The following is a 23,887-nucleotide window of genomic DNA, read 5'->3' on the forward strand; positions in this document are numbered from 1 at the left end:
CGGCGACGCGCGGCAAGGTGGCATTATCATTTCAGGCGATGCAGAGAAGAAAGTACTCGTCTGTGCACTGTCTCAAATTAGGACAAAGAGAGAAGGGCCACAAATAAGAAGAGATGCCTTTTCAGGGGTCCTTTTACAAACTGGCCCCACTCTGGCACTGGCCGACTACCGCCACGCACACCCCGTCCACCCCCACGCGCAAACCGGTGTAGGCGGGCGAGGTGGATATTAACAAATGGCACGGATGGAATTACTGGATCGGTGGTAAGAGAAATCAAAGATACTCTAAAGGATTTTGCTTCTGTTATTTTTGTGCATGAAGAGCATCTATTCAATATGAAAGCACACAATCTAGCTAAACATGCTTTACATCTAGCGGATGGGTTGTCATCTATGGCTTATAAACCCTTATGATCCTTTAATCATTCCTATAAATTTGAGTTCCTGATAAAGTAAAGCATGTTTACCCCTAAAAAATGGTAGTGAACTTGTAGGGCTTATCTTTTAATATACCACCCTCCCACTATTATCTAATTTCTGGATTCAATTAGCCAACGGGCACGTACATAGTTAGGGCGCTATTTGGTCCTCGTACAGTTCACGGTCGCCCGCCGGGGAGGCACCACTAGCGCCACCTCGTGGTGCTGCTCCATACTGTAACAAACCCTTATTGTTTTCGCCCCTCCTTTCTAGTACATCGACACACAAGCCTTGTGTGTGTTTGCAAAATAAATAGAGGCAACGGGGATGTTGAAGACACATTAACTTGATTCGATTAAGTAGCACTCCCTGTGCAAAGAAATATGAGGGCGTTGAAGACACATTTATAGAGGAAGTACTTACCTCGTGGTTCATTTGGAATACACTTTCAAAGCAAGCAGTTGAAGCAAGCTAGCCTGCTTAATGATCACCGCTTACATTTTTCTTTGTGTTTATGTGCATCTTTTCACTCTTGCCGTTTGTTCTATTCTCACTGCAATAAGAAGTTTGTCATAAGGTGGTTGCTAGCTGCAAAGTACTTTTTATTCTTATGTTGGAAAAGTAAGTGCCTCCTCCCTCAATGATCAGATCAATTTTAAGATACACCAAGATCATGTAAAAAAAGACACATGCATTAAGATGGATTTACCTGATCATATGCAATGCAAGCATTGTTTCCCTTTGTGCATGTGCCATCTCTCTAGGTAGCTTGAACAAAATGAAGAGGTGTTGCATTTTATTCAGTCTTCTGGTCCTATGGGCGATTGTATGGAAAAGGTAGTACATAGTACAAGACAGAAAGCTCAAAAGCTCCTCAAGATGATTACTCTAACAAGAGCTTCTATAACTCTCTTGAGTTATGTGTAACATAGTACAAACCTTAAACTAGCATAGTGGAAACTGTAAAGTTACACACTGCATGCAGTAAGAGATTCAGACACCGAGATGTCACGTGCTAGGAGTACTAAATTTGAGCTCTGAAATTTGAAGCAAAATGTTAGATAGAAATAAGGGTGTTTTCTTCATAAATGAAAATCCGAGCATGTGAGAAGCTCTCCTGGCTGGAGTGGTAGACAACACAAAGTTTGTTGTCGCCAAGGTTCAAGTCTTGCTTGCGAGGCTCTTGAGCGCTACAGCAGGCTCTTGGCCAAGCCCCTTGCTGGTGACATCGTCCTCGCCTTTGCCGACTTCTTTGGCTGGATCGTCCCCGCTACAGCAGGCTCTTGGCCAAGCCCCTTGCTGGTGACATCGTCCTCGCTTTTGCCGACTTCTTTGGCTGGACCGTCCCCGCTGGCCTCCTTGATGGAGTGGCTTCCCCGTGCCTCGCCTTGTCGAGGCATGATGCGCCCGTCCTGCGCACCACACGCCACCCCCCCCCCCCCCCCCCCCCCCCCCCTTGTCATGGATCAAAACCTCACCATAGTATTCTGGAACGTGTGCGGCCTCAACTGCCGCGCCAAACGCACTGCCGTGCGCTCTGTTATCTCCACGGCTGACCCCTGTATCGTGTGCCTCTCTAAAACTAAGTTAAATTCCGTCTCGTCGTTGCTTGTTACGGAGACGCTCGGCGCCCCCTTTCCGGACTTCTTCTTTCTTCCGGCCACGGGCACCCGAGGTGGAATCCTCCTAGCCTAGCACTGCGACCAGATCTCCCTTGCCAACCCATTGTCGGGACGTTTCACGTTTCGGCTACCGTCTCCCTGGGCGCCAATGCCACCCCTTGGTGGATCACGAGTGTTTATGGTCCACAGGGCACAGATGAGAAGCTAGCCTTCATGGCTGAACTCCACGAGCTTCGCGACATGATCGCCGGCCCCTGGCTACTGGGTGGTGACTTCAAAATGATAACCTCCTGTGCGGACAAGAATAACGGCAACCTCAACCCTCGCACCATGAACCTCTTTAGGCGGTTCATCGCGGACCACACCCTGCGGGACATCTACCTCCACGGCCGGAGATACACGTGGTCCAACGAGCAAAGCGACCCGACCCTGGTGCGGAACGATCGCGTGCTTTGCACCCCCTCTTGGGCGACCATCAACCCCCCATCACATGCTGCGGTGCCTGGCCACGGCCGTCTCTGATCATTGCCCGCTCGTGGTGGACTGCGCGCCGCGCAACTTTGGCAAGCGCCGGTTTCACTTTGAGCGATTCTGGCCTAAGCTTGATGGTTTCCTCGCCACAGTTGACGAGGCATGGAACTCTATACCCCCGGACCCTGACCCGTTCAGGCGCATATGCAGCAGGCTCAAAAACACCGCTCGCTGTCTCCAGAGCTGGGGACGCGCACGACGGGCAACATCACCCTGCAACTTCAAATTGCGCGGGAAATCATCTACCGCCTTGACGTGGCGCAAGACTCTCGTGCCCTGTCCTCGGCCGAAGCCTGGCTGCGCCGCGAGCTCAAACGGGCATACCTCGGGTTGGCATCCCTCGAGCGCTCCATCCTTCGCCAACGCGTGCGGCTCGGCTGGCTCCACGAGGGCGACACCAACGTGGTCATATTCAAGATCCATGCTGCCCACCGCACACAGAAGAATCATGTGGCCTCCTTCCGTGTGGGCTCTAGGATCGTTTCCGATGAGGCGGAGATGGCCAAGGCGGCCTTCGAACACTTTAGCTCCATCCTGGGCGCGTCTTTCGCCAGAGATCACTCCATCAACCTCGACAGCATTGACCCACGTCACTTCGACCTTGCCGACTTGGAGCACCCATTCTCGGAAGATGAAATCTGGGCCGCGGTCAAGCAGCTCCCCATGGGCAAGGCGCCCGGACCAGACGGGTTTACGGCAGAATTCCTGCGTGCTTGCTGGCCTATCATCAAGGCAGACATCTGCGCTACGTTCGAGAAGCTCTACGCCATGAACGGGAGGGGATTCCACAAGCTCAATGAGGCCCTTCTCATCCTTCTCCCCAAGAAGCCTGACGCGTGCACACTCGCCGATTACCGACCGATCAGCCTGATCCACCTGCTTGCCAAGCTCTTTGCCAAGGTCCTCTCCTTGAGGCTTGCACCAAAGATGGGGCAGCTTGTTTCTGCCAACCAGAGCGCCTTCATCGCGGGATGCAGCATGCACGACAACTTCCTTCTCGTTCAGCAGACGGCGCGCCTACTCCACAATCTGAAGGCCTCGAGAATTCTTCTCAAGCTTGACATCGCGAAGGCCTTCGATACCGTGTCCTGGCCCTTCCTCCTGCAAACTCTACGCCACCTCGGCTTTGGACATCGCTGGTGAGAGTGGGTCTGCATCCTCCTCTCCACGACTTCCACACGCGTCCTCGTCAATGGCAACCCCGGACCGCCCGTGGACCATGCTTGCGGGCTACGCCAGGGCGACCCAGTGTCCCTGTTGCTCCTCCCCATTGTGATTGACACACTCAACTCCCTGCTGCAACACGCGTCGCGCGCCGGCCTGCTCCAACGTCTCACCAACCGGCATGCCGCATCGAGTATATCTCTATTTGCGGACGACGTGGTGATCTTGTGCCACCCAACCAGCTCTGAGTTGGCCACCCTCCACGAGCTGTTGCGGGCGTTTGGCGACGCCTCTGGCCTGCGCACTAACTTCCTAAAGTGCTCCGCCACCCCCATTCGCTGCGGTCAGGAGATTGCCACTGCCATCGCCTCCACTATTGGGTGCGCGGTCACCGCCTTTCCCATTGTCTACCTGGGCTTCCCCCTCTCCATTCGCAAGACCCCCTCCTCGGCGCTGCTCCCTCTGGTGGACAAGCTAGCAAGGAAGCTCGCGACCTGGATGCGCCACGTGCTCTCCGCGATGCCCGTCCACATCCTCATGGCGATTGCTATCTGCCCAAAGATCCTCAAGAAAATCATGCGCATCATCCGCGACTTCTTCTGGCATGGACGTCGGGACGCCAGCTCAGGCTGCTGCCTTGTCAACTGGCAGCGTGTTTGCCGGCCCGTCGAGATTGGCGGCCTCGGTGTGCGCGATCTTCACCTCACCGGCATCTCGCTGCATTGTCGTTGGCTTTGGCTCAAGGCCACCGACCCATCGCGCCCTTGGCACCACCTCCAACTCCCCCGGGACGACGACCCTTGCCGTTTTTTCCGCGCTTCAACCTCATGGCACCTGGGCGATGGCAGAACCTGCCGCTTCTGGAGCGATCACTGGCTCGATGGTCAGGCAATCCCTGAAATCGCGCCCGCCCTCACATCCCTTATTCCACGTCGCCGGCGCCGCCGCACTCTGCTCTGCGAGGGGCTTACCAACAACGCTTGGATTGGAGACATACACGGCACCCTTGGCCCCCTAGCGGTCGTCGAGTACGTTAACTTATGGCGCAAGTTGCAGCAATTCTCCCTCACCAATCAGCCCGACCGCATCGCTTGGAAGTGGACGACCAATGGACTCTACTCCGCCAGTTTCTGTTATCGCGCCCTGTTCCACGGTTCCACTCCCCCCCATGCTGGAAACTACTATGGAGGAGCTGGGCTCCCCTCAACAACAAAGATTTCCTCTGGCTGGCCTACCTCGACAGATGTTGGACAGCCGAACGGCGCGTGCGCCATGGCCTTACCAATGATCCCGCCTACATCCTCTGCGATCAGGAGGACGAATCCATCGATCACCTTCTCGTGGGGTGCGTGTTCTGCCGCATCATTTGGCACAAAATTCTCTCCTGGTGCCGCCTTGTCACCCCACCGTTGGACGACTCCACAAGCTTCTTCGCCTGGTGATCTGACGTGGCCGCAGCTTCCCCTCGCTTCTTGAGAAAGGGACTCAACTCCATCATCGCGCTTTCTGCATGGGCCATCTAGAAGCATCGCAACGCGGCTATCTTCGACGGCCTGCGCCCCTCCACGGGAGATCTGACTAAGGCCATCAAGGACGATGCCCGGCTCTGGGCCAAGGCGGGCGCTATGGGACTTGCTAGCATTATTCCTGTAACCTAGTCTGTATGTACGGAGGCTGAGCATCCTCCCCCCCCCTGCTCACTTGCACCCTCACCGACGCCGGCTCGTGCACGTCCGTGAGGCTGCACCATGTTCTTCTCTATACTCGCAACTCTCTATCCTCCTATCAATGAAATGATACACTGCTAAGCGCATTCACCAAAAAAGGTTCAAGTCTTCTCATATCCTGTAGGAATAAGACAAGGGGCTACTTTCCCTCTATTTTCATTTTTTTAATCTGAGCACGTAAAGCTTTGCTGCATTTGCTAAATACTCGACTGCTCTTGAAATCAGATTTATGGTATCCTGTGCAACATATTAATGGTACAAATTTTCTTCCTGAAAGAAAATGCGTGTGTGCTTTGAGGGTTCCAGGCCGCATCGACCACCATGGGGAAGGCATGGTTTACTCGCGGGCTCTCTGATAGGCTTAATTTCATTCTCACTCCGACTGCAGTGTTGCCCTAGGTCATGCGCACACCAATCCACAGTGCTAGTGTGGCGGCTGCCTCACCATTCCCTTCCCTCATGAGCTGTAAGGTGCACTAAATGTTGCCGGCAGGGGCACCACCGCCGGACGACGAAAACCTACTCACCAAGATTCTCCTCCGCCTCCCGCTGGTTATGCATAACACATTAGACTTACAACTAGCATAGTGAAAACTGAAAAGTTGCACACAGCAGTAAGAGATTTAGGCACCGAGAAGTCACTAAATTTGAACCATGAAAATTGTAGCAAAATGTTAGATAGAAAATGAGGGTGTTTTTCTTCAAAAATAAAAATCCGAGCACGTAAGCCACATTTGCTAAATACTCCACTGGAGATGGAGAAAAGTATCACCATTGTGATTGGCAGGCACTTGAAATCTGATTCAGGTATCTTGTGCAGCATGCTGATGGCACACCTCAAAGAGAATGCGTTCTCTCTTTTTTGTGTGTGTGAAAAAGAAGGCGAATGCTTGTGTGCTTTGGGTGTGATAGGAAATGTTTTTTGAGAAAAAGAAAGCATATAAGTAGGTGTGCTCATGGGCCTTCTTTCTCCCAATGGGCTTGACTTCAGTCTCATCTTACTTGCACAGGCAGTGTCGCCTAGGTCACCCGCACTCCAACCCCCAGTGTGGCGGCTGCTTCACCCAACCCCCACTCCCGCAGTCCCTCCCCAGGTGGGCGACATGTTGCCGCCGCCGGCGGCGCCGCCGCTCGACGACGAGAACCTACTCACCGAGATCCTCCTCCGCCTCCCGCCGCTCCCGTCCTCCCTCCCGCGCGCATCCCTCGTCTGCAAGCGCTGGCGCTGCCTCACCTCCGACCCAGCCTTCTCCCGCCGCTTCCGCCTCCACCACCGCCGCAACCCTCCCCTCCTCGGCTACTTCCACGGAGTTTTTGACGAGATCCCCTTCGAGCCTATCCGCTTCGAGCCTACTCTGGAGGCCCCCAATCGCGTTCCGCCCGGGCGCCTCTCCTTGCAGTCTGACTCCAACCTCCATGTACTGGGGTGCCGCCATGGCCTCGTATTAATCTTGGACTGGCCCCAGCTCCTGGTATGGGACCCCGTCGCCGGCCACCAGCACCGCCTAGCCTATCCCCCGGGGTTCGATCCGGACAAGTCCAACGGGGCGGTGCTCCGCTCTGCCGCCGGTGCCGGCGAGGTTCACTTCCAGGTCGTCTTGGTCGTCGTGTCAGATTATGAGGAGAAGTTGCTCGCCTGTGTCTACTCGTCAGAGACTGGGGCGTGGGGTTCTCTAATCTCAACACCAACTCCATCCGGGAACTCCCCTGACAGTGACACCAGGGTTTGGTGGGAGCCCGCTGTGCTAGTTGGGGATTCCCTTTACTGGATGATCGCCGATACTACTTTGTCCAATTTCCTTGAGTTCGATTTGAAGACGGAGAGCCTAGCCGTGATGCAGCTGCCACCGGAAAAGTCGTGTGATGCAGAAAGTGGGGTTAGTCACGAGCACTTCACTGTCATGCAGGCAGAGGGTGGTGGTGGGCTCGGCTTGCTCTCTGTGTCAGGCTTCACCGTCCAATTATGGAAGAGGAAGACCGGTTTCGATGGCGTTGAACTGGACAAGCTTCTCTCTATGGATTCACAGGATTTCTTGACCATACAAGGGTATGCCGAGGACAATAATTTGGTGTTCCTGTGGACCGGTAGGAGCGTCTTCATGGTCAAGCTTGAGCCATTTCAGTGCGAGAAACTTTTAGATACCAACAAGTGGGATCGTTATTATCCATTTGAAACCATCTATGCTGCAGGTAATAGCATGCCTTTGCACTGCTGGTCTAACAAAACCAAGTTACTTTTGATAATTGGTTGTGTTGAAATGCCTTTCACATCCTTTCATGTTAAGCCAACAATTTTAAGCAGTGTCGTATCAGTTATTCTTTTGCTGCTTGATGATCTATTCAGTACATACCAATTTTGTTCTGTTGTGTTCTTTCCCAATGGTTGTATGGTAACAAAACCAAGTTACTTTTTGATAATTGGTTGATGGAATGCCTTTCATATCCTGTCATGTGAAGCTAACAATTTTAGGTAGTAGTAGTATCTTATCAGTTATTCTTTTGCTGCTTGATATGATCTCTTCAGCACATACCAATTTTGTTCTGTAATGCTATGTCTCGATCGTTGTGTGTTGGTGTTTATGTGATTTTTATGATCTACAAAAATAATAGTTTTTGATATCCAGTTTAGCTCATGCCACCAGTTCTGTTTCTGTGGCCAATTTGAAAAATTCTCCTTATAATTATTGAACTAAATTTCATAGTTGTCTGCCTGTTGACATGTGCAAGAACTGTATAATGGTAGTGCTAGTGCATATAGATGCAGTGCAGTTTTTCTCAATCAATGAGGTGATGTGATGGCATCATTCTGATGTATTGTCGATAAATATGATGCCAAGTTGTTTCTAATATTATTTTTCATTAACATTATCTTTGGACAATGTGGTTCAAGTTGGAGCTAGGAAACATTCTCATCACTTTAGTGTGTCAGTGAAGTTATTTCTTGAAGATGAGATATATAACAGTTGGAGACAGTTACCTGAAAAACTAGCTTGTGAAGTTATTTCTTGAAGATGAGATATATAACAGTTGGAGACAACTACATAAAAAAACTAGTGTGAATCTCATCTAGAAAGAACTTCACAAAATTTTAGGATAGTCATGGAGGTGCTTTATGTATTGGTTATGGACTGGAAAAAGATGCAGGTAATAGTGTGCCTTTGTACTGCCGGTATAACAAAATCAAGTTATTTTTCAGTAATTGGTTGATGGAATGCCTTTCACATCCTTTCATGTTAAGCCAATAACTTTTAAGTAGTGTTGTATCAATTATTCTTTTGCTGCTTGTTGACTTCAACATAGAGCAATGGCGCTCTATAGTGTTTTCTTCCCATGCTTGTTTGGTGTTGATGTAATTGTTATGATCTGGAAAATAAATTTCTCGCGGTGTCTGGTTTAGTTTAGTTTATGCCACAAGCTCTGCTTCTGTATCCAAGGTTGGAAAATTCTTTGTATAATAATTGGACTAAATTTCATTGTTGCCTGTCTATTGACATATGCATGAATGGTATAACTATAGTGCTAGTGCATAGCTGCAGTGCAGTTCTTTCTCAGGATAGAAAATGTAACAGCTGAAACCTAAAAGTTGAACAATGAAATTTAGCTGTAGGCTGTAGCCATGCCTTGTGTACAGTCTAATTTCTTCAATTGGGTCATGATAGGAGACTTTATACTGAACACATGGGCAAAGTTATAAGACTAGATTTATCATTAAAAGTGCCTTCATCACAAATTACTACTTTTATTTTTAGTAACATGATTTGATTGAAGGAGTGCTCAGAGCTTTGTTTTTTATGCCATGCAGTGTAAAAAAGCTGGCATCTACTTTCTACCGAAGGGGAGTTTTAATTAATAAGACCCCTTGCTTGAGGATTCTACATGATGAATTTGATTAAATTCAGTTAGTTGGTGACTAGCGAGCTCGTACATTTCTGAAAGATATGCCTATGAGCTAACCTGATGCTTCTGCTATTCTACTCCACATGAGCCCATCATATGTCCATGATAATGAAGAATATTTCAAATTTTCAATTGAATTCATAAGCTAAATGGTTTAGCATTTGCCTCTGAAGTACGGGTTTGAACAATTGGTAAAGTCTCTAGTGAGAGAAGATCAGAAGATGGCAAAGATACTCGAGAATGTGCTAACATTAGAAGTTGAAAGTGTGCCACTACATCACAAATTACCTATTGATAATCTCTGTTTCCATTGTTGTTTTCCCCAACAATACCGAGATGATTCAACTTTGGTGTTTACTGTTTACTGTTTGAATCATTAGAAGTTGTGAGGTTGCATAACTTCAACATCTTTCCGTGGATGAATAGTACAAATGGTTTGACTGATGACACTGATTGTTCCACAGGTACCTAGATCTGTATTCTGGTTGCCGAGATGCAGGAAGTGACTTCTTCGATGTAGCTTCTTCCCTTTTGTATGCTTCACGCGAAGATCAACCCTCTTTGTTGCGTGTGTGCGCGCGTGCCTGCCTCTTTTCTCTGGTTCCATTTTATTATGTTCCGTGTTGTATTAGGTCTGGAGATTTGATTTTAGCTAATGAATGTTGGAATACACTTGCCTTCCTGGTGCTATTTGGTACTGCATAGCAAGCGTTTCGACCAGCAATGGCAGCAGTGCTTTATCGCATGCATGTTTCAAATGTTCTGTGCTGATATATTGACTGAACACCAGAGAGGAAAGATAGAGCATTTTGACACAAGTATTGCGAGTTTACTCCATGGAGACCATCGGCTAGATCCTCCTCTCCCTTTTGCAGTAGTTTATGTCCTTCCATTTCCTCTTCAAATTATTTCTGATTATACAGTTGCTGACATTATTAATGCTGATCAATTTCTGTATGGGTTGATCAATTGTATGGCATTCTGACACAATCAGGAGATTGCTTTGCCCGTCCAACTCAACTTGCCAGCATCTCAGCTTCTCATTCTTACCTATTTCCATTGGCCACGCTGGGGAGATGTCGCTGACTCAAGCCACGAGCAAGGCATCTTGTTTGGCAGCGCTTCAGGTTATTCTTTCACGCTTGCCCTGGTGTCAACTTGTTTGGACCACGCTTCAGCCAAAAGAGTTAATTAATAGTAATAAATATTGAAGTTGCTTGTTTGACCCAGGTCAATCCAGCATTAGTTACTGACCGGTCTGTCATCATCAGTATCATAAACTAATGCATTAGAAGATTTAAGATCGGTACAGTCATGTGATATTGTGATGTGGGGAGTTCAGTAAGGTACCTTGTTCTTCCTGGTTTAGTGGAGGCATTGCTACTTTGGCAAAATTGATTAAAATTTGTCTCTAATACATTTGTAACTCCACGGTTAATTTCAAGAAAGTTTCACCTTAGCCAGTTAAATTGTTTAAAGTCACCTTTTGTCTTTTCTTTTCTATGTACCCCTCCGTATTAAAATATAAGATGTTTTTGTAGGCCAGTTTTTCCTTAAAAAAGTCTTATATTTTGGTACAGAGGCAGTAGTAAACAGTGGAGCGATGTGTTGCGATGCTTGGTATATATTTGTGTATTGGGCTCAAGCAGTCGCAATTTTATCTATTGTTTTTATTTATTGGTTGTGACGAAATGGTAATGTAATCTCTGATGTGCTGTTTATAGTGTGCAATTAATGAAATAATATTCTCCTATAGGCAATCGCGCGTCTTACCCTTTTTCTTTTTGCTGTTCATAGTTGTTACTCAGCTAATTTCTCACATGTTTGAGGTTACTTGCTGCAGGAACCTACTATGTCTGATGTGATTGGTATTAGATTCTGCCTAGTGCAATCCCAGCACCTGTCACTTCAGAGCTGTTTGAGGTTAGTCATTTGCATGTCTCAGGAGTAATAGATAATGCTTAAAATTGGTGCCTCAAGAACAGTGTCAAGTAGGTAGTAGTTGGCACGCATTATAGATTGACAATGCGCCAGAAAAAAAGGAAAAGGAAATCAGACAGGAAGAATCAAATCATTATTTACCAAAAGAAAGGAAACTTAAGTGTAAAGCCAGCACCACCCATTCATATGCTGCAGCAACAAACAAAGAAGCTGCTTTTGCTCCTCTTCACTACTTTTCTTTGCACCGTTCATAATTGCGCAGCTAATTTGTCACGCTTTTTAGGTAAATTGCTGCTGGAACCTACTATATCTGCTGTGATCGGTATTAGATTCTGCGTAGTGCAATCGCAGCACCTGTCGCTTTAGAGCTATTTGAGGTTAGTTATCTGCATGTCTCAAGTGTAAGAGAAAATGCTTAAAATCGATCTGTGCCTTAAAAACAGTTTGAAGTAGGCAGTACTTGGCACGCACGCATTATATATATTTTTTTAAAAGACACGCACGCATTATAGATTGACAACATATCAGAGGAAGAAGGGAAAGGAAATCAAACAGGAAGAATCAAACCCTGCTTTATCTTTACCAAAAGGATATGCTTTCTTTTGCCGCAGCAACAAACAAAGAAGCTGCCTTCGCTCCTCTTCACTACCTTTTCTTGTGAGGCCTAAGCAAAGAATCTTGTGCAGTTCTCTTCTTCAATGAAATGAGCTTCGGGTCAGTCGCAGCTTCTCCCAGCTCTTTATATCCCATCACCAATCCATAGTGTCGGTGTGGCCGCCGCTTCACCATTCCCTTCCCGAATGAGCTGTAAGGTGCATGAAATGATGCCTCCGCCGGACGACGGAAACTTACTCACCTCTCTTTCGCCTCCCGCTGGTTATGCGTGACACAGTAGATTTACAACTAGCATAGTGAAAACCGAAAAGTTACATGCTGCAGTAAGAGATTCAGGCACCGATAAGTCACGTGCCAACCTACTAAACTACTCCCTCCGTCCCATGATATAAGAGCGTTTTTTACGCTAGTGTAGTGTCAAAAACGCTCTTATATTATGAGACGGAGGGAGTACTAAATTTGAATTCTGAAAATTTAAGCAAAATGTTGGATAGAAAATGAGGGTGTTTTCTTCAGGCATGAAAATCCTTGCTGCATTTGCTAAATACTCCACTGGAGATGGAGAAAGGTATCACCATTGTGATTCGCAGGCACTTGAAATCTGATTTATGGTATCTTGTGCAGCATATTGATGGTACGAATATTTTTACCTGAAAGAGAATGCGTTCTCTCCTTTTATTTTTGTGAAAAAGAAAGCGAATGCTTGTGTGCTTTGAGTGTGATAGGGAATATTTTTTGAGAAAAAGAAAGCAAATAAGTAGGTGTGTTCGTGGGGCTTCTTTCTTCCAACGGGCTTGACTTCAGTCTCATCCCACTTCGTGGCGGTTGCTTCACCCATTCCCCCCCTCCGCAGTCCCGCATGAGCTGTGAGGTGGGCGAGATGTTGCCGCCGGCGGCGGCACCGCCGCTCGACGACGGAAACCTACTCAGCGAGATCCTCCTCCGCCTCCCGCCGCTCCCGTCCTCCCTCCCGCGTGCATCCCTCGTCTGCAAGCGCTGGCGCTGCCTCACCTCCGACCCAGCCTTCGCCCGCCGCTTCCGCATCCACCACCGCCGAAACCCTCCCCTCCTCGGCTACTTCCACGGAGATTTTGACGGGCTCCGCTTCGAACCTGTCCACTTCGAGCCTACTCTGGAGGCCCCCGACCGTGTTCCGCCCGGGCGCCTCTCCTTGCAGTTTGACTCCTACGCCCGAGTACTGGGGTGCCGCCATGGCCTCGTATTAATCTTGGACCAGGCGCCGGTCCAGCTCTTGGTGTGGGACCCCGTCACCGGCCACCAGCACCGCCTGCCCACTCACACGGAGTTCGATCTGGGCAACTTCTTGATCAACGGGGTGGTGCTCCGCTCTGCCGCCGGCGAGGTTCACTTCCAGGTCGTCTTGGTCGTGTCAGATTATGAAAAAAGGTTGCTCACCTGTGTTTACTCGTCAGAGACTGGGGTGTGGGGTACTCTAATCTCAACACCAGTTCCATCCGAGAACTCCATTGTTTGTTCGGAGCCCGCTGTGCTAGTTGGGGATTCTCTTTACTGGATACTTGCTGGTAGTACTACTTTTTTCAATCTCCTTGAGTTCGATTTGAAGACGGAGAGCCTAGCCATGATACAGCTGCCAGCGGATAAGTCTTGTGATGCAGGAGGCATAAATAGTACTGACGGGCACTTCACTGTCATGCAGGCAGAGGGTGGTGGTGGGCTGGGTTTGCTCTGTGTCAGGCTTCACCGTCCAATTATGGAAGAGGAAGCATGATTTCGATGGCGTTGCATCATGGGGGATGGAAAGAACTATTGAGCTGGACAAGCTTCTCTCTATGGATTCAGAGGATTCCTTAACCATACAAGGGTACGCCGAGGACAATAATTTGGCGTTCCTGTGGACCGGTAGGAGCGTCTTCATGGTCAAGCTTGAGCCATTTCAGTGCGAGAAACTTTTAGACACCAACAAGTGGGATCGTTATTATCCATTTGAAACCGTCTATGCTGCAGGTAATAGCATGCCTTTCCACTGCTGGTATAACAAAACCAAGTTACTTTTGATAATTTGGTTGTGCTGGAATGCCTTTCACATCCTTTCATGTTAAGCCAACAACTTTAGTATTGGTGTATCAATTGTTCTTTTGCCTTCTTGTTGACTTCAACATATAGCAATGGCGCTCTGCAAGTTTTTCTTCCCATGCTTGTTTGGTGCTTTTGTAACTGTTAATCTGGAAAAATAATTCCTAGTAGTGTCTGGTTTAGTTTAGTTTATGCCACAACGTCTGCTTCTGTAGCCAAGGTTTGTGAATTCTTTGAACAGTAATTGAACAAAATTTCATTGTTGCCTGCCTATTGACATATGCAAGAACGGTATAATTATAGTGCTAGTGCATAGCTGCAGTGCAGTTCTTTCTCAAGATACCTATATTACAGTTTAAACCTAAAAGTTGAACAATGAAATTTAGCTGTAGGCTGTAGACATGTGTTGTGTGCGGTCTAATTTCTTCAATTGGGTCACCATAAGAGACTTCATACTGAACACATGAGCAAAATCATAAGACTAGATTTATCATTGAAACTGCTTTCATCATGAATTACCCACTTTTATTTTTAAGTTAGTGACATGATATGCTTGAAGGAGTGCTCCGGGCTTTGTTTTGATGCCATGCAGTGTAAAAAGGATGGTATCTATTAGGTACCGAAGGAAGTTTTAATTAATAAGACCCCTTGCTTGAAGATTCTATAGGATGATTTTGGTTAAATTCAAGTAGTCGGTGACTGACGAGATCGTATATTTCTGAAAGATATGCCTATTAGCTAACCTGATGCTTCTGCTTTTCTACTCCAGATGAGCCCCTCATATGTCCATGATAACAAAGAATATTCCAATTGAATTGGTAACCTAGATCGCTGAAAGTGTGCCATTACACCACAAATTACCTGCCGATAATCTCGGTTTCCATTGCTGTTTTTGCCAATAATCGACTCGAGATGACTGAACTTTGGTGTTTTTGGCGCAATTTCCTTGTGGCGAAGCTAATGTTCACTGTTTGAATCATAAAAAGTTGTGATTGACTGATGACATTGATTGTTCCACAGGTACCTAGATTTGTATTCGGTTGCCGAGATACAGGAATTGGCTTCTTCAATGTGGATTCATCAATTTTCCATACCTCACTGTTCATGTGAAGATCAACGGTCTATGTTGCATGCATGGTCAACTAGGAAGTGGAATCGCAGGATTGATCGTTAATTGCTAACCTTCCTCTGTTATCTTATTGCTGGACACAATTAGCCAACTGGCTTGATGAAGATACAGACTTGCTTGTGTTAATTAGCATTTGTGGTACAGTTGCTTTATGCTTTCCAAGCAAGCTTGCCTGCCCAATGATCTTGGCTTACTGTCATGTGCGTGTGTGTGTGTTCATCTTCTCTCTGTTTCCGTTTGATTAGGTTCCATGCTGTATTAGTTTGGGAGATTTGACGTTGGATTCCTGCTTATGTCCATTTTGTGCGTGTGTTTCTGTTGATTTTTTAAATCTGATTTTGGCTAATGAATTTTGGAATACACTTGCCTGCCTGGTGCCATTTGCTGCTGCATAGCAAGCGTTTCAACCAGTAATGGCAGCAATGCTTTCGTCATGCATGCATGTTTCAGAAGTTCTGTGTTTATATATTAGCGGATACTAGAAAGGGAATATAGGGCATTTTGATACTGTATGGTGAGTTTACTCCATAGGGACCATTGGCTAGGCCCTCCTCTTCCTTGCATACTGGTCTAAGTCCGTTGATTTTCTCTCCAAATTATTCCTGATGATACCATCGCGCTGCCATTGTTCATGCTGGCCAATTTCTGTATGGGTTGATCAGTTGGTTAGTATAACAAAGACGCAAAGCACCAGCAGAATGAGCTTCCTCCCTGGCAGCATTCTGATGCGATCAGGAGATTATTGTTGTGTCTCCAACTCAGCCAGCCCAATGATGAAGCCTTGGAGGTCCTTTTCCGATCTCCATTGGCCACACCGTCAAGGATGTCATGGACCATGGCGAAACCAAGTGCCTGAAGACATGTCGTTCTCTCAAGCCACGAGCAATGCTTCTTGTTTGGACAGCGCTTCAGTTCATTCTTAAGTCTTAACCCTTGCCCTGGTGTTATCTTGTCTGCACAACGCTTCAGCCAGAGTTAATAGTAAGTATTGAAGTTTCTTGCTTGACCAATTCACTCAGGTCAATCCAGCATTAGTTACTGACCGATCGGTCTTCGTCATCAGTAACCAATGCATTAAAACATTTAAGCTCAGTAGAGCCATGTTATAGATATTGTGATGTGAGGAGTCCAGTAAAATACCTTGGTCTTCCTGTTTTTGTGGAGGCGTCGCTGCTTGGGCTGAATTGAGGAGAAAAATACTTGTAATGCATTTGTAGCTGATTGATCTGCCATCCTTGTTAATTTCAAGAAAGTTTCAACCTTGTCAGCTAAATTGTTTGAAGTCGCGTTTTAAATTCTTTTTTGTGTTGCAGTACTGCGATATACTATTAGCTAGGCTCAGGCAGTTGCAATTTTAGCTAATCTGGTTTCTTTTGTTGGTGGTCAGGAAATGCTAATGTAATCTCTGATGTGACGTTTATGGTGAGCAAATAAGTAAATAAAATTCTCCTATATGCACTCATGCACCTTACGTTTGCTTCCTTTTTATCTTTACCGTTCACAATTGCACAGCTAGTTCTGTCACATTTTTTAGGTAACTTGCTGCATTATAGATTGACAGTCAGAGGAAAAAGAAAAAGGAAATCAAAGTCTTCTTTATCTTTACCAAAAGAAAAGAAACTAAACTATGAAGTCGGCAGTAGCAGCACCCTTTATCACCTTTGCTTGTGAGAAATAGCCCAAGAATCTTGGTCAGTTATTTTTTTTTTTGCAGGCCAATAGGAAAAAGGAGAAGGAAATCAAACAAGAAGAATCAAACCCTTCTTTGGCAAAAGAAAAGAAACAAGCAAAGAAGCTGCCTTTGCTCCTCCTTGCCTTTTCTTGTGAGGAATAGCAGCAACCAGAGGCCCAAGCCCAACCAAAGAGAATCTAGTCCAGCTCTCTTCTTCAATAAAATGAGCTGCCGATCAGTCAGAGCTCCTCCCAGCCCCTTCTGAAATGAACACACTCTGGTTCCTAGCACATGAACCAACCACGCTCTTGTCACGGTCAAGAGCATAGGCCGCCGTGCTTATACAATATTTGATTATATTGTGGATTTCTGAAGGGTTTATCGAGGAAGAGGTGGGTTGTGCATCTTTCCTCTATGAATCCTTCGGATATCTACAATGTATCAGGTGCTTCAATTTTTGTTTGCTTTCAGTCGATTTCTCGAGCCGTTCGACGGCTCCAGTTCATCTTCTACCTCCAGCCCAAACCCCAAACGAGAGCTCCCCAAATCCCGAACCTGTCAAGGTCCTCTCTCGCCTCCAGCTGCGACCCAAACCTGTGAGCACTCGTCCTCCCCTGTGTCTCTGACGTCGTGGTGAGCCACGCCGGAGCCCTCGCCAATGACAACATGACTGACCGCGTCGTCCCCAGCTCAAGCTCGTTGCTGTGCTGTGCTGCCCGCTTCCAAAACCAAAACTGATCTGAAAAACCTCTTCAGCTGCCCGATGAATAGCAAATGTGGCAATGCAAGAGCAACTCTAGCAGAGCACGTATTCTCGCGCGAATGGTAAAAATCCGGCGACTATACGGGTTTGGCCCTTTTTTGGGCCAGACCAGAGCCCGTATAGTCGCTCGGCCCGTGCCCCCCCCCCCCCCCCCCCGCACGCAATATATCTACGGCCTACGGGTTTGCCGTCCGGATATGGGCCGAAACCCTGTCCCCCCGCTGCCGCCTCTCACCCATTCCCCTCCTCATTTCTCGTCGCCGGTGAGAAATCATCCGTGCCCCGCCCCCCCAATCCGCGAGGATGTGGAGCTCTGGCCGGCACGGTGGCGGCGAAGACCCGGAGCGCAAACGCTGTGTCACCTCCGACGCGGCGCGCAAGCGCGCGACCAAGCGCTACACTAAGTACAGGTTGCCGGTGCGGGAGTCCCTCCTCCGCCGCGAGACGGAGGAGTACGACCTCCGCCATGCGAGGCGCTCCGGCACAGGGCTACTTCCGGTGAAGAGGGAGAGGGAGTCCGGCGACCTCCCCGCCGTCAAGATCGAGCCGGGGGAGGACCGCTCACGCGACCACGACGTCATCGGGCCGGAGGACTACCTCGTCGGGCCCGACGCGGACTCCTTTGAGGCAGCGCTCACTGAGCGCACTGCATGCGAGCAGGAGGAGGAGGACGCGCGTCGCCGGCGGGACGACGAGCTCAGCGAGCTCCACGAGAAGCTGGCCGCATGGCGCCACGAGCAGGAGGAGTAGGACAAGAAATACGCCAACCTTGTTTCCTCCGACTCCGACGAGTGAGTGCCGCCGCCACACCAGGAGAGCTCCGGCGAGCTCAGATTTTGCTTAGTTAGAGTACGGCGGTGTAGCATTGTAGTATAAATGTAGTGATAATCGATCTATGTACCCATGATCAAATTATGAATGTGCTATCTATTCTTCAATTTCGCCCGCGAATGATTTTTTTTGAAATTTATGGTTCCAAATACGGTGTCTGTTCGGCCGGAGTAGAAACGGCCCCTCAAACCCCTACTTTCCTGGCCCTTATACCGCGTTTACAGTTCGCGAGTATAAAGGGTATGCTAGAGTTGCTGTAACCAATCATTCCGAGATGGAGTTCTTGCAAGGAGTAGCAGGAACAACCCCCCCCCCCCCCCCCCCCCCCCAGTCATATGCTGCAGCAACAAGCAAACAGGCTGCCTTTGCTCCTCTGCATTACCTTTTGTTGTGAGGATGGCACTGGATAGTCCAGTTTTCTTTTCTCAATGAACTGAGATACCAGCCAGTCTGAGCTCCTTCTATCCCATCCCAAAATCCTCCTCGATCAGCCGCACGGTAGCCAGGATGTGAACCAAACACACTCTTGTCATGGGTTCTTTTTGGTTCCGTCTTCCAAAAATTTGAGTTCCCCAAAATCAAGAAAGTATCCTAATGCATATATTCTAAGACCTTTTTATTATTGAAAACTAATCTAAGGCCTACTGACAAAACCGGTGTTGTCCCGTTCGGTTATTCCAGGTACCCATATACAAGAAGAAACCCCTCAGTCAGGCAATCAACTCACAACCTATTAATTTGCTCAAAATCAACTTTTTAACTCAACAAAGACTCAGCAAGCAAGCAAACAACAAGCCTGAAAACGCCAATGCACAACCATGCACTAAAGTTGACACAAATAAGTGAAACAACTGCCTGAATGTTTGACACAAATAACAACAACCATCAGGCCATATAAACATGCACAATCCATACAATGCATGCATCATCAGGCCATACAACATGCACAGTCCATACAATGCATGCATCATCAGGCCATATGATGCACTAATTCTCGGCAACGGAACAATCTCGGCATAGGCCGGCTGTTGCTTCGTGCAAAGTAAAGTGCACTGGCAAACAAAACAAACTCGGCTTATATCAACTATGTCCGAGTCCCTTTGGGCCCCAACTCGGTAAACTCGGCTTTCGTTCAGTCTTCACGAGCGATTATAGAAAAAGGGTAGTACATAGCACAAAACAGAAAGCTCCAAAGCTGCTCAAGATGATTACTCGAATAAGAGCTTCTATAACTCTCTTCAGTTGTGCGTAACATAGTATAGATTCAAAACTAGCATGGTGAAAACTGAAAAGTTACACGCTGCAGTAAGAGATTCAGGCATCAAGAAGTCACGTGCCAACCTACTAAACTACAATACTAAATTTGTACTATGAAAATTGAAGCAAAATGTTATGAGATAAAAAATGAGGGTGTTTTCTTCAGAAATGAAAATCCGAGCACGTAAAGCCTTGCCGCATTTACTAAATACTCCATTGCAGATGGAGGAAAGTATCACACCATTGTGATTGTTAGACACTTGGAATCTGATTTATGGTATCTTTTGCAGCATACTGATGGCACATTTCTTTTTCCTAAAAGAGAATGCGTTCTGTCTTTTTTTTTGAGAAAAAGAAAGCGAATGCGTTTGTTTTAGCAACTAGAAAGCGAATGCGTGTGTGTGCTTTGAGTATTCCGGGCCGAATTGACATCAATGCGCTTGACTTCGTGGGCTTCTTCAAATGGGCTTGACTTCAATCTCATCTCAGTGGGACTGGCTGTGTCGACTCGCCTAGGTCACCCGCACTCCCGCACTCCAACCACAGTGTGGCGGCATGAACTCTAAGGTGGCCGCATGAACTCTAAGGTGGCCGAGATGTTGCCGCCGGCGGCGGCGCCGCCGCTCGACGACGAAAACCTACTCTCCGAGATCCTCCTCCGCCTCCCGCCGCTGCCGTCCTCCCTCCCCCGCGCATCCCTCGTCTGCAAGCGATGGCGCAGCATCTTCTCCGACCCCCGCTTTCTCCGCCGCTTCCGCCTCCACCACCGCCGCAGCCCTCCCCTCCTCGGCTGCTTCGACAAAGGCCTGGACGCCATATCCTTCACAGCCACCATGGATTCCCCCGATTGTGTACCCACCGCGCGCTTCTCCTTACAGCTCGACTACAGCTACGACTTCTTGCTTCTCAGCTGCCGCCATGGATCCACGGGGCGGTGCTTCGCGCTGCCGGCGAGGTCCACCACTTCCAGGTGGTCTTGGTAGAGGCCGCCACTGACGGCGCACAACCTATGCGATTGCTCGCCTGCGTTTACTCCTCAGAGACTGGCGCATGGGGTAATCTCATTTCAACATCGGTTCGGGGTACTTTCATTTACACCATGTTTACGAGAATGCCGGGTTTGCTCATTGGGAATTCCCTTTACTGGCTGTTTGAGGCAAACCATTTGGCTGTGATTCTTGAGTTTGATTTGGAGAAGCAGTGCCTAGTGGTGATGCAAGCGCCAATGGATATTGAGAACAACCTCACAGTTATGCGGGCTGATGATGGTGGGCTGGGTTTACTCTCCATCTCAGGCTTCATCGCCAAATTATGGAAGAGAAAGACTGATCGGAATGGTGTTGCATCATGGGGGGTTGGAAGAACTATTGACGTGGACAAGCTACTTTCCCTTAATTCAGAGAAGCCGAGAAAACGCCTATTCATAATAGGGTTTGCAGAGGAAAATAATGCGGTGTTCCTGCCAGCAGTTGATGGTGACCTCATGGTTCAGCTTGAGTCATTGCAATTCAGGAAACTTAATGTGTCCAAGAACAAGCTTTGGCTTCATCCGTTCAAAAGTGTCTATACTGCAGGTAAAGGCATGTCTTTACAATATGGCTATAACGGAACCAGGTTGTTTTTTTTATAATTGGTCAATGGAATGCCATTCACATCCTTTTGTGCTAACCTAACAATTTTAAAATAGTGACACATATCAATTGATTTATTCTGATGTTTCATGATCTCTTCAACATGTAGTTATCATGTGCTATAGTTTTTTGTCCTGGTGCTTGTGTGATGGCGCTTTATGTAATGGTTATGAACTGCAAAAAGATGCAGGCAATAGTATGCCTTTACACTGCTGGTATAACAAAACCAAGTTATTTTTTTGGTAATTGGTTGATGGAATGCCTTTCGCATCGTTTCATGTTAGGCCAACAACTTTAGTATTGTTGTATCGGTTGTTCTTTTGCTGCTTGTTGACTTCAACATATAGCAATGGCGCTCTGTAAGTTTTTCTTCCCATGCTTGTTTGGTGTACATTTCTGAAAGATATGCCTATGAGCCAACCTGATGCTTCTGCTTTTCTACTCCATATGAACCCCTCATATGTCCATGATATTAAAGAATATTTCAATTGAATTGGTAAACTAGGTGGTTCAGCATTTGCCTCTCTAGGAGGTGTTTTAACCATTTGTCTTTTAGACTCTACTGAGAGAAGATGGCGAAGATACTCGAATGTGCTAACAGTAGAAGTTGAGAGTTTCCACTACACCAGAAATTACCCACTGATAATCTCATGTTGATAAGGAAGCTGCTTTCTTGTGGCGTGCCTTCCTCTCCTACCGTGCCTTGCATTCATATGTAACCAGCCATGGCTGTGTTGCACCTTGAGTAATCTTTTCAGGTGCCAACAATGCCGAGATGATTGAACTTGGGTGATTTTGGTACAATTTCCTTATGGCAAAGCTAATGTTTACGGTTTGAATCATAAAAAGTTGTGAGGTTGCATAACTTTAACGTCTTTCCATAGATGAGTAATACTAATGGTTTGACTAATGACATTGATTGTTCCACAGGTACCTAGATTTGTATTCTGGTTGCCGAGATGCAGGAACTGGCTTCTTCAATGTGGGTTCATCAATTTTGTATGCTTCAATGTTCACGCGGAGATCAGCGGTCTATGTTGCATGCATGGTCAACTTGAAATTGGAATAGTAGGATTAATCGTTCATTGCTAAATTCCCTCTGCTATCTTATTTCTGGACACAATTAGCTAACTGGCTTGTGTGTGTGTTCATCTTCTCTCTGTTACCGTTTGATTATGTTCTGTGTTGTATTAGATCGGGAGATTTGACATTGTATTCCTGCTTATGTCCAATTTGTGCGTGTGTTTTTGTTGATTTTTTTTAATCTGATTTTGGCTAATGAATATTGGAATACAATTGCCTGTCTGGTGCCATTTGTTGCTGCATAGCAAGTTTTTTTATCAGCAATGGCAGCAATGCTTTATCATGCATGCATGTTTCAAAAGTTCTGTTTATATATTACCGAATACTAGAAAGGAAACATAGGGCATTTTGACACATGTATGGCGAGTTTACACATGTATGGCGAGTTTACTCAGGTCAATCCAACATTAGTTACTGACCGATCGGACATCGTCACCACTAACCAATGCATTAGAAGATTTACCAGAAAGGCGCCCTGCTTTATATATAAAGCAACGATCCACATCAACCCGATATAAGCGCATGCCATCACAACACGCGCATACACATCCAAGGCAAGTTACATGTGCGCTGATCGCAGAAACATCACCCCTAACACTACAAGAGCAACCGGGGGCTGAAATGGGAACACGTCACCGCGAGGAAATGAGGACGTATATGAAGAACCGTGGGCTCCAAGACGGTGCCTTCTGAGAGCCGTGACGACGCCTTCAAGAAGAGAACGAGCTAGCTTCGCCGCCGCCGGTCCGTCCGAAGATAGAACATATTTTCACCCCGGCCAACACTCACCGCCACCGAATGCCACCCCGGCTACCATGCCGCCCACACGGCCATGGCCACCGGGCAACACCAAGCCACGGGCTCTGCCCATGAGCACCGCTACCACAACCAGGGCCGCCGCCCCAGCATCCAAGACCTTAACACCACCTCACTCGAGATCCGCCGCTACCCCAACCAAAGAGACGAGCGGAAAGGACCTGCCTTTCACACCCCTGGGCGTCCTCGAGTGCCGAAACCCAATAGACCGACCAAATCTGGCCTCCATTGGCCCGTCTTGCAGCGCCGGGCGTGAGACGAGCTCGGTCCTGCGGCAGTGTGTGCAAGACGAGGTCGGTCCTGCTGCACCATGCGCAAGACGAGCTCGGTCCTGCTACACTGTGCGCGAGCGAGATCAGTCATGCCGCACCGGGCGCGTGACGAGCGATGGGCCACAGCTGCGAGAAGGACATCCCTTCGACGGAAGTAGCGCCCGAACGACGAGGAAAGAGAGCGAAGGCCGGCACAAGTCACCTACGAATGAGCCGATGCCGGGACATGCCAGCCGCCGTCGCAGTCGACCTGCCAAGCTCCCATGGAGCCATCCATGGCCGGGGCAGCAGCCACACTGGGGTACTGCCCAACCCGCGCCGCCCGGTGAACTCGAAGCGTCGGAACAGCTGGGCACGCACCTGCGCTGCCACCGCCACTGCACCGCCACCCCGACCAGCCAAGGGGGCCTCGGTCAGGGCAGCCACCCGTAGCCCTAGCCGTCGCAGCCCGCTCCGCCGCG

General features: G+C 47.9%; 3 protein-coding genes across 5 annotated transcripts; all 3 read left to right on the forward strand.

Moving 5' to 3' along the window:
* The first annotated feature begins 2,717 nt into the window (after positions 1-2,717).
* LOC141025754 (uncharacterized) lies at positions 2,718-5,213 on the forward strand. Its single transcript, XM_073501673.1, has 2 exons — positions 2,718-3,712; positions 3,980-5,213. The coding sequence occupies exons 1-2, from the start codon at positions 2,718-2,720 to the stop codon at positions 5,211-5,213; spliced, it is 2,229 nt and encodes a 742-aa protein (XP_073357774.1).
* Positions 5,214-6,512: 1,299 nt separating this feature from the next.
* LOC109750901 (uncharacterized) lies at positions 6,513-10,063 on the forward strand. 2 transcript variants are annotated; one of them, XM_045229631.2, is made up of 2 exons: positions 6,513-7,654; positions 9,267-9,923. In XM_045229631.2, the coding sequence occupies exons 1-2, from the start codon at positions 6,568-6,570 to the stop codon at positions 9,269-9,271; spliced, it is 1,092 nt and encodes a 363-aa protein (XP_045085566.1). In that variant the 5' UTR covers positions 6,513-6,567; the 3' UTR covers positions 9,272-9,923. The 2 variants fall into 2 exon arrangements, with proteins under 2 accessions (XP_045085566.1, XP_020165411.1); XM_020309822.4 differs by having other exon boundaries at positions 6,515-7,654; positions 9,826-10,063.
* Positions 10,064-11,695: 1,632 nt separating this feature from the next.
* On the forward strand, positions 11,696-23,003 carry LOC109750903 (uncharacterized). Of its 2 annotated transcripts, none has more exons than XM_073500913.1 (3): positions 11,696-13,324; positions 13,596-13,903; positions 22,186-23,003. In XM_073500913.1, exons 1-3 carry the CDS (start codon positions 12,777-12,779, stop codon positions 22,191-22,193), a joined length of 864 nt encoding a protein of 287 aa, XP_073357014.1. In that variant the 5' UTR covers positions 11,696-12,776; the 3' UTR covers positions 22,194-23,003. The 2 variants fall into 2 exon arrangements, with proteins under 2 accessions (XP_073357014.1, XP_045085567.1); XM_045229632.2 differs by lacking the exon at positions 22,186-23,003 and adding an exon at positions 14,993-15,530 and having other exon boundaries at positions 11,707-13,324.
* Positions 23,004-23,887: the final 884 nt, after the last annotated feature.

The sequence above is a fragment of the Aegilops tauschii genome, chromosome 6 (assembly GCF_002575655.3).
Source record: "Aegilops tauschii subsp. strangulata cultivar AL8/78 chromosome 6, Aet v6.0, whole genome shotgun sequence".
NCBI classification, from domain to species: Eukaryota; Viridiplantae; Streptophyta; class Magnoliopsida; order Poales; family Poaceae; genus Aegilops; species Aegilops tauschii.